The 9,993-nt window shown below is 44.8% G+C and overlaps 1 protein-coding gene across 1 annotated transcript; it reads right to left on the bottom strand.

The window, feature by feature from the left end:
* Window positions 1-479: 479 nt before the first annotated feature.
* Window positions 480-9,792, bottom strand: LOC102988953 (lysozyme-like protein 1). Its single transcript, XM_007102952.2, has 4 exons — window positions 9,654-9,792; window positions 9,013-9,171; window positions 1,412-1,490; window positions 480-619 (listed from the first exon to the last, which is right to left on the bottom strand). Exons 1-4 carry the CDS (start codon window positions 9,763-9,765, stop codon window positions 550-552), a joined length of 420 nt encoding a protein of 139 aa, XP_007103014.2. The 5' UTR covers window positions 9,766-9,792; the 3' UTR covers window positions 480-549.
* Between the last annotated feature and the right edge of the window lie 201 nt (window positions 9,793-9,993).

Here is a 9,993-nt window from a genome sequence, read left to right as displayed (position 1 = left end):
CTGGAATAACATGGGGAACCCTGGGGCTATAAGAGCTGCAACTTCATCTATTTGGTCCCATTAGAACACCCATCATAAGTGCCTGGAGGAGTCAGGAACATTCTCTGTGGCCAAGATGAGCTGAGGAAGGGCTAGTCATCCGATGGCTAGGAGAAGAAGGACTTACTGCTCCAGGACAGAGGTCAGCAAACTATGGGCATTCCTCCAGCGTCCTTGACCTGGGAATCGTATTTTTAAAATAAGCAGCCATTTCAGGGCCACAGGAATCAGGACTTATTACGGTAACGAAGAGAAGCTTGTTCCTTCCAGGGCTAGAACATTTTGTAGGTGACTTTTCAAGTCTTAACCATGTGCTATCACGACATCCTTGAACTTTAGTCAGGGTAAAGTCAAGACATCTAAATGGCACTATTTATTTCCTTAAAAATGTAGCTTAGCTTGCCCTCTCCAACTCTAGAAGGGCTATTAGGAGGAAGGGTGACAAGATGACAGGACTGTTCTTACAAATCCTAGGGGGCTGTTGTGAAGCATCCTTGGGGCCAGTCCAGTTCATGAAACCTCACATCCCTTTTTCCACTGAGACAGGTCTTTGCCCTCACAATGCTTCTTCCAGCCTCGCCTAAGGAGGAGAGGGAAGCAGGAACAACAGAGCAAGGCATGACAATCCAAATATTCTGAGGTTCAAAAACCATAGACAATTAACCCATGTAACCAGTGGTGCCCAGGGTTTAGTGTCATTTGCTTCTGAGATCCAAGGACTCCATCCTTTTGCCTGGTTAAGACTTCCCTCTCCCTGGTTTTTTCCTAGTCCATATTAGCCTCGGCAGCAAGTAAGCAGCTTTTATAAGGATGGGTCATTTGGTTAAACATCCACGTCTCTGAAAATCTGGGATCCCCAAGTGAGTGACCTGATTAGCAACGTTCACAAGAAATACAGCCGCAGAGATGATGGTGGGTGCCAGCTTAGCCATGTCTCATGCACAACCTGGGGAAGTTTCCTGTCCATTTCTCATGCAACTGACGTGGTCATTTTCCTCTCCCTGCCAAAGACTTCCAAAATCTTATCCAAATCTAGAGCAAACTCGAGCTTTTTCCTCTGGTGTATTGTCTTCACGGATGCTCTCCAATTCACATGAGAAAGCACCTCGCTCTTCATTGTTTGGAACACCTTGATGTTGAACGCAATTGCAAATTATTCTGACTCCTTACCACCTCTCCTCCCCATACTAATCCCTTCTACCAGCTTCACTGCACATCCACACCCTAATAGAGGAGGGTATAGACCAGGTCACATGAAAATCGCTGGACCACTCTGCAGAGGTGAACTTGTCTCCATCCGCTGCAGCGGTGATGGACGGACACACTGTAGGTTCCACCCACGTCAGCTTGTCTCCCCAGGAAAGACTCTTACCAGTAGTTCATCCCATCTGTCTCTTTAACAATTTTCTTGGCACAGATAATTGCATCTGTGAGGTCGTCGGTGATCAAGGCTGTAAGAGAGAGTAGAGGGTTAGCCGAGATTTTATTGTTGGAGCTGGGGAGGCGCGAATGAGATCTTCTTCACTTATCTCCCTGCTTTTGGAGCAGGAGGGCTGGAAGAACTATGAACCGTACCCTTATTTTTGTTACACTTCTTCACAAATCAAAGAACTGTTTTTGTTTCTAGACCGTCCACATCTTAAAGTTTCAGACTCCTTGATGTTTCAGAGGAATGGACCAGCCCTGAAAGGTTTTTGGAAATGTGTTTAGGGAAAACACAACAGGAAAATGTTTTCTATGGCCTAAAGAAACACACAAGTGAGAGAGGACAGTACAGTGTTTTCTTTACTTGTGTTAATTTGACATGGAACATCTCTTTATAGATAATTATGAAACCTTTGTCTATTGTAACTTTCTGGTCTGTGCAATAATTTTCTTTTTACCCAAGGTGTTTTTCACATGCAGAAATTTTTAAGTTTTACATCAAATACATCAATCTTTGCCTTTGTTACTTTTTCTATGGCTTTCAGATGTAACAAATCTTTCAACTGGAAATGTGTTCATTGATATTGCTTCACCAGAGGTGGCCTCAAAAACCTTCTCAACACAAACATGACAGAAAAAGGCAAATAAACAAAAAAAAGTCCAACATCACTTCTGTTGCAGGTTGGTTCCTCCAGAAGCAGTTGCTGAGATGGGTTTGGAGTGCAGGGTATTTATTAGGGATCCACACCTGTTGAAGAAATGGGCGGAAGCGGGACTGGGCAGGCAGAGACCGTAGCTGTGACCTAGGCCCATCAAACCTCACCCCCGGGCCTTGAGCCTCTGCTGAACGCTGCCCATCAGAGTTGCCCAGGTCGGACCCCTCTGAGGCCCAGTTTTTATACCCCTGCTGCACCCACTCCCCGGGTTTGGGCTGCCCACAGGGGCAGGACCTTAGGGGATGCAGCTCTTGACGCCCGAGCAGGTGCCAGTAGGCAGTGCGCACATCACACAGATGCAGCTGGGACCAAATGTCCTTCCTCTGAGGGGAACCTGGGAGATCCACATCCACGCCCACCACAGCCACCAATCCAAGACACGAAAACCCAAACCACTTGACAGCATTTCTATTTATCAACTGAGCAAAGATTTTGTAGGAATTGGGTAACGCTCGATATTGGCAAGGGTGCAATGACATATGCACTCCTGAGTTCTTGCCGATGGAAGTGTAATGGATTCAACTTTTCTGGAAAGCGAATGAAGCTTTATTAGCTTATAAAAATCTTTTGCCTTGTTTCTGGGAAGAGAATTATTTATGACAATAGCTATTGCTATTAGTTGACCTTTATGGAAAATGTACCCTATGTCCGGCACATATGAAGCCTCTTCATGCATTATCTCCCTCATACTACATGATTACCATGGTTACAGCCATTATCATCCCTGTAAACTGAGGTCACACACCCAGTAAGCGAGTCTGCCTTCAGACCTAAGGCTCCTTCCTTCCAACAGAGCTACTGCAGCTAAGATTCCCACCTGTGCAACACCACCTGCTAACAAAGTCGATAATAAAAGTATAAATACTTCATTGATTTTTCAAGTAATTATTATCCAAACTTAAGGGCTTGGTATCTAATACAAGTTCAGATTACTTAGAAACACTTCACTTCGCGTGCATACATTCTTGATGAGTGCTTGAGACCCCGTGGTTTGTGATTGAACACGGTTGGGGCCTGTTTCCTAGGAGAAGTGGGTTCTCTGGGGTCTCCAGGGATGGCAGGACACAGATTACGCAGAGTCGGGAAGAAGCAGAGGGTACGCTGTTAGACCTGCCTCGGCGCAGCCCCGGGGCCAGTACGCGGAGAACAAAGCTCGTGTTTGCGGTGGGGCAGGTTGCCCGTCTGGAGATGCTGTGCACAGTTTGATGGGAGGAGTAGGTACTGCAGGCCCAGGTCGTTCAGATCGTGGAAGGTGTTTGTCAATGCCCCACTTCGTTGCACAACGGAGATGTTTTGCAAGTGCAAGTTGGACGTGACTTTGAACTTCCTTAGGATAATGTGTTAAGCTAGGTCGGGGCTGGGGAATAAAGAAGCTGGCACGGGGCTGAGATGTGAGAAACCCAGAGAAATTGCCACAGAGGGGCAGCAGAGAGGCAGAAATGAGCCCAGAGAGCAGGTATGTACCGGCGCCCGGGCCAAGAGCGGCTCCTGCTCGATTTACTTCAGATAGACAATTCTGTCCAGCCAAACACAGATAAGGAAAGGGTTACGTCGAACATCAAAGCATCGTTCCATGGAATCATTTATTCTCCCCCACCCAACAAAAGAAAACAGCAAGAATCTGCACAAAAAGAACTCGTTCTTTTCAGTTAAGATGAGTTCCACTGCAGAGTCTGTCTCTCCCCAGCCTAGTCCTCGCCCCCAACGGAAAGACCACTATCTTAACCCAGAGTTTACATCTCCTTGTCCTCTCTGAAGTGACAATGGCCAACTCAGATACCAGGCTGATATGAGAAATAGAGATTAACATAAGTGGGCTAGCCCAGATACAGGGGGCCATGATGGTTTTCTTAAACATCTCTTATTTTAATGAGGACTGAGTTATTGGAGGGAAATACAGATTGCTCTTATATTATTATATGTATGTGAGTTTGTGTATACATGGATATGTTTATATTTCTATATATGTATATATAGCAAATATTATGTCCAGATAGTTTGGGGAGGTCGGCAGCAGTTTGAGGAAATATGATTTGGTCTGCGACTAAGAAGAGCACGTAGCTGCAGCAGGCGGGCGGGAGGTGCGTGTATTCTGTACACGTATGAGGTGTCACCTACGTTGCACACACGCTCGAATGCTAGCCTGTTTCTAGGTTCCCACGACGAATGTCCCTACTTCTGTAATCCATGGGACAGAATGACATTGTCCCTAAGTACAGCCTCTCTGGCCTGAGGCTGGGGGCGGCCGGTCATAGAGGGTGATTAGGGTATAAAACCAACATCCTGTTTTCTATTTTAAAGCTGTCCCTAAAAATCCCAGGCTTTTTATGATGAGAAAGCAGATATGAGTGATCCTTCACCTCTAACCATGAACCATCTAACATTATAATTTCTGAGAATCCATGGTTGTCTTGCAGATGCACGTTTACCCCAAGGCTTCCTTAACTGGCACAACGTTGGACAATAATCAGTAAACTGCATGTAAAGTCAAGCGCGGCTGTGAGCAGCAGATTTTCTCTCCTACTGTAAACAACTAGACAACTAGACAAAACGTGTGATCATGATTTTCAGGCATTAGACAACAGGGAATGCAGAATCCTTGAGAGACAGAAACCAGACGAGGCTCACCTTGTGACTGCTGTGACTGTCTGCCCAGTGCCACTTTCCAGACCTTGAAGGTAAAACCCAGACGGGAGATGGCATTCTACGTGGAGAAGACAGAGATGAGAGGCTGAGACATTTGGCATTTGTCGAGAGGGTCCCTGAGAGGAAGGAGTCACCAAAAGGAGCACGCCTGAGCTCTGCAGAGAGATACCACTGAGTCTTTGGCTGAAGGCCAAACCGGGCATGTCAAGGGTAAAACTCCATGAGACTAGTCAGGGAACTGTTGCGAGGGACCTCAACAATTGCAGGGCTCAGCCAGGGCTGGGAGACGTGATTTCTGACTGGCCAGAGGAGAGGGACTTTGCTGAACCTTAGGATATTCAAGAGAGGCTAAAAGGGAAATACTTGGAGAGTAAGGCTGAACTAGCCCTCCCATAATGACTGCTCTAGAACAGCCCTGACCAGAACTAACTGCTTGCCAAGATGGACTTCAATAATCCTTAAAGGAAGACAACACAATCCAGACACTTAACCATGTAATACACACGCTGTCTAGTATCCAATAAAAAGAGATCACATGGACGAAGAGGTATGGAAATGTAACCCATAACCAGGAGAAAGATCAGTCAAAGGGAAGACCCAGAAGTGACAGAGTTGATTGAATTAGCAGACAAGAAATTTAAAACAGTGCTTATAAATATGTTTATTGCTATCAAGGACTTACAGGAAAAATGAATCAAATGAGAGAAATGAAAGGTGTAGAATAATTACCTAGCGCTGAAAAAAATGCATTATCTGAAATGAAACATTCAACTGGTGAATTTAATAGATTAGGCACTTCAGAAGAAAGATCAGAGAACTTGAACATAGGGTGGTGGAAACAATTGAAAAAGAAAAAACTCAGAAAGCGAAAAAGGCTGAAAAAAAAAATGAAGAGCCTCAGTGACCTATGGGAAAACATTAAATGATGTAACACGTGTGTTATGAGACTCCTAGAAGGAGAATTAAAAAATTATCCACTCAGGGATCCAAAATGTTAGTGACTATCAAGCAAGATAAACATACACACAAAACAGACATTTGTGATCAAATTGCTGAAAACTGGTGACAAAGAGGAAATTGTAAAAAGGGGCTAGAGGAAAAAGGACGCATTACCTACAGGGAGCCCAATGAGACAATCAAGGGTCAACTCTATTATATGTGAAGTGGTATAATGCTTTTTGAAGGTAGAATGTGATGCATATTGTAAACCCTAGAGGAACCACTAAAAATAAAACAGAAGTACAGCTAATAAGCCAGTGGTGGAAATAAGAGAGAACACTGAAAATATTCAATTAGTCCAAAAGAAGGCAGGAAAAATAAACCAAGAATAGATGGAGAGATCCCACAAATAGATGGTAGATTTTAAAGTAATCATATCAGCAATTACATTAAATATAAATGATCGAAATCAAGGCTCAGCAAACTATGTAGGGCCCACAGGCCCACCCTCTGTTTTTGTAAAGGTTTTCTTAGAACACAATCATGCCCATTCATTTACATATCGCCTGTGACTGCTTTTGCGGTACGTGAAGAGTTGAATAGTTACAGAAGAGACTGTAAGGCTCACAACACCTAAACCTGTCCCTTTCAGAAAAAGTTCCCTGGTCTAAACATTACTGTTGAAAAGCAGAAACTGTTGGACTGGCTATAAAAGCAACACCCAATTATATGCTGTCTATGAGAAATTCACTATAAATGTAAACATATCAAAGATATTAGTGATAGTTTTTTTTTTTAAGTTTTCATTTCCCAGCATAATCTCTGCTTTCAGTAAGTTACTTTTAGCTGGTTTTTGTTGTTGCTGTTGGTGGTGGTGGTGGTCTCATTCTTTCTTGTCAGTGACACTCCTATGAAGTCTAATGCCCCTTAGTTATCTGCACTTATTTAGGAGAGGGACACTAAACAGCTGATTAGAAGTTCTGTACACAGAGGTGGGGATTCTCAACTGTGCATCTCACTGTAGGGACATCTAGCTAGTTTGTTCACCGGGAGGCCCCACTTTAGTCATTTCCTTTCCATCTGGCTGGATTCCCCAGAAGAGGGTCTTCTCTTCTGGAGAGCTTAGGCTGGCTGCCAACATTCCAGGACCGGAGTGAAGGAAGGTGACTGGAACTACAGAAACGTAACTCCATGTTTCGTATGGAGCCCTCACACTCAAATGTTGGCGAGGTCCTTCAGTTGAGAGACGTTCTGCTTATCCTGTCCAGGAGAGAGAGCCCCAGTGTCCTGCCCAGGCTGGGGAGGAGCAGTCAATACATGAATGGAATCAGGAGGGGAATCAGCTGCTCCTTACCTGGATTTCCAACTGATCATCCTGTTTTCAACCTGCCTTCACTCCGGTTTCCAGAAGTAGCTGAGGCTGCTGATTTCTGAGCCCTTTTGGGATCCTGTGGTTGCTTCTTGGCTTTCCCACGGTCAGTTTAAGATTCAGGATTCAGCAATTCTCTAATTGCTAAATTAGTCACCACTTGTCCTCTCGCTTTCCAGCTTCTAACAATATACACATCCAACCACCATGTTGAACTAGAAGACTCCACTGGCAAGCTCATAGGGGATGCTAATGAGTGGGACCAAGCAGGGCAGGCGTTTAAAAGTCAAACCTGTAGCAAAGTGAAGGTACTGAATGCTTGAGCCTCGGAGATCAGAACTGAAGGTGAGAAATACCTACTAATTATTTTCAAACGTTCAATAAGTTGCTGTGTATAAAATAGAGAAAATCTGTTTTGAATAAATCCAGAAGGAAAGACTAGCATTAATGGAATAAAGCTATAAGGACATGGATTTTGGCTCCACAGAAGAATGCTCTAAATTAAGGGTTGACCAACAATTGGTCAGGAGGTAGCGAGCATCCCACAGTAATGCAGGAGTAGGGACAACTTATTAGGTAAATTAACGTAGTGTTCCATCGTTCATACCTTCACACTTACGTACTGATTATCTTGTATGTGTCCAAGAGAAATAAAACTTTATTTCCTGCTCCTAAGGAATTTTATCACTCTTTGTCTTCACCCTTGCTCTTTTCCCTACATTCATTTAGTTAATGAATATTTCTTGAGCTCCAGCAATGGCCAGGGACCATTCTAGGCACTGAGGATACACCTGTGATCAAAACAGATAAAACTCCGGCCCTCACGGAGCTTACCTTCTAGAAGGGGAGCAAACAAGACAACCACTTACTTCACTCCTGTTGAGTGTCCCTTGCATATTCTTCTCCATACCACCAGCCATGACCATCATTCAGGTCTTTTTATCTCTCACTTAAATCATCTCTTCTTTAATCTCTCTCACACCCAGCTTGCATATTAATTTTTCGGAAGCAATGTTGAATCAACTGACCTATTCTGATTTCCTAGTGCAGGCAGAAATCAGTGTATGCTCCTTAGCCTGGGTCCCAAGGTCCTCTGTGGTCAGGTAGCCCTCAACCTTTACAACCACATGTCCTGTTATTTTTCATGCATCTTTTTGCTTTTTTGTTCTCCTTACCTGGAATGACACTTCTCTATCTTTGAATATCCAAATCTTACCTATCTTCCAAATCTTAGATAAAATATCATTATGTCTACAAAGCTTCCCATGACTTTATTAATAATATCTCTTTCCTTGGAAGCCCACACCTGTTTACAGTCATTTATCGAACTTCGTACAAGCACATATTCTCTTCCCTAACACCAGAATTCGTGTCTGATGTGGCCTGCTATGCTCAGTTCTGTGCACACATATATTTCTCAAGTGATTGAAGTAAAAGACATGGAAGTGAATTCTAGCGTCATTTCTACTGTTTAAGAAGTGCTACGTGAAGTGAATTTATTTGTCTCATTCTATACAAAGAAGCATAAACTGCATGTATTGAGTGAATTGCTTATGGAAAGCAGTTGGTGAACAGCTTTTTCCTTCTTGATGAATATATTTAACTTTCCTATGCATGAAAGGGTAGTAAGGTCACTTATCCAGGCCCCTGTTTTTGTGGTGGGCTTCATAAAAACCACCCTAGAAGGGAAAAGTCATCTTTGGACAAGCAGGCCACAGGATCATGAGTGTCGCCTCGGGGAGCTGTTGAATAATGTATGAGCCTGGTGTAGACCGACTTGCACATCTGGACTCCAAATAAAGCAGAAGGTGGGTGGATTTCCATGATCAACTTTCCTGTCTATCCCTAAGGATAATATCTGTAGAGTCAAAAGCACACCTGAGCAGGCCACACGACAGTGGTTTTTCTCTTGCAGCTTCGCATGCCTGCACCACGCGTAACTATTTACCTGAAACATGCCGTAGTCGGTGCTTCCGTCCTCCAGGTCAGTCTGAGCAGTGGTGTTGTAGTGGCTCTCGTTGTAGGCCATGCAGATCCCTAGAGGGAGAAAAAGCCAGAAATGTGAGGGAAAAAAAATGCATTTTTTTCCTCCAACCCTGCTCTTAGGGCGAGAGTTCCCTTACACATGTTAAGGGAACATGCTCTGCTCCTGACAAACCCTGGGGAGGGTCAGGGCTGGTAGAGCTCCCGAGGGGCACAGGATGGGCGGGGTGGCACACACAGTCAGTGGTTGAGTTTGGACTAAGCGTCAGGTCTGCCCCCTACACAGTCAGCAAGAATGGTGGCGTTTTCCCTTCCCTCGCTGCTGTCACTCCTCCAGGAGTGAGGACAAGACGGGCAGGAGGAGGAGAGAAGCCCCCGAGAGCAGCAGCCGAGGACATGTGATCAGCCAGCAGCCGTCCCTGGTGGGGCAGAGCATGGACAGGCTAGGAGCAAACAGAAGAGAGTGTGGATGGGGCCTGTGACATCTCAAGGGAGAGTCCAAGGGAAGAAAGAGAACAGGAAGGGAGAAACCTCACAGTTTCCAAGGCTAAAGCCTCGGTAATTGTCCAGGCCAGCCCTCGAAAATATTTTTGCCAGTTTACAGCGAGTGTAGATTTTGGGTTCAACGACTGTGATCAGGCAGCCCATCAGGGCCAAAGTACCAGCAGCCTCGTCCCCAGGCCTGTTGAAGGCAGAACCTGTCAAAAATGAGAGACCACATCAGACAGCCCTGCTTTGTCCTGATTCCTGAGGCTAAGTCTATCGCCAATGAGAACTTCGAAATCTGCCGGCCTAGATGTTCCCTGTCACTTGTGAACATTCAGAACTAGCATCAGGGAAAAACCAAGGGCAGTGAGTACACAGTTACAGGGGAAG

Source organism: Physeter macrocephalus, chromosome 11 (genome assembly GCF_002837175.3).
Source record: "Physeter macrocephalus isolate SW-GA chromosome 11, ASM283717v5, whole genome shotgun sequence".
NCBI classification, from domain to species: domain Eukaryota; kingdom Metazoa; phylum Chordata; class Mammalia; order Artiodactyla; family Physeteridae; genus Physeter; species Physeter macrocephalus.
The sequence above is the reverse complement of the archived record's forward strand: the minus strand, read 5'-3'. Positions and strand labels throughout refer to the sequence as shown.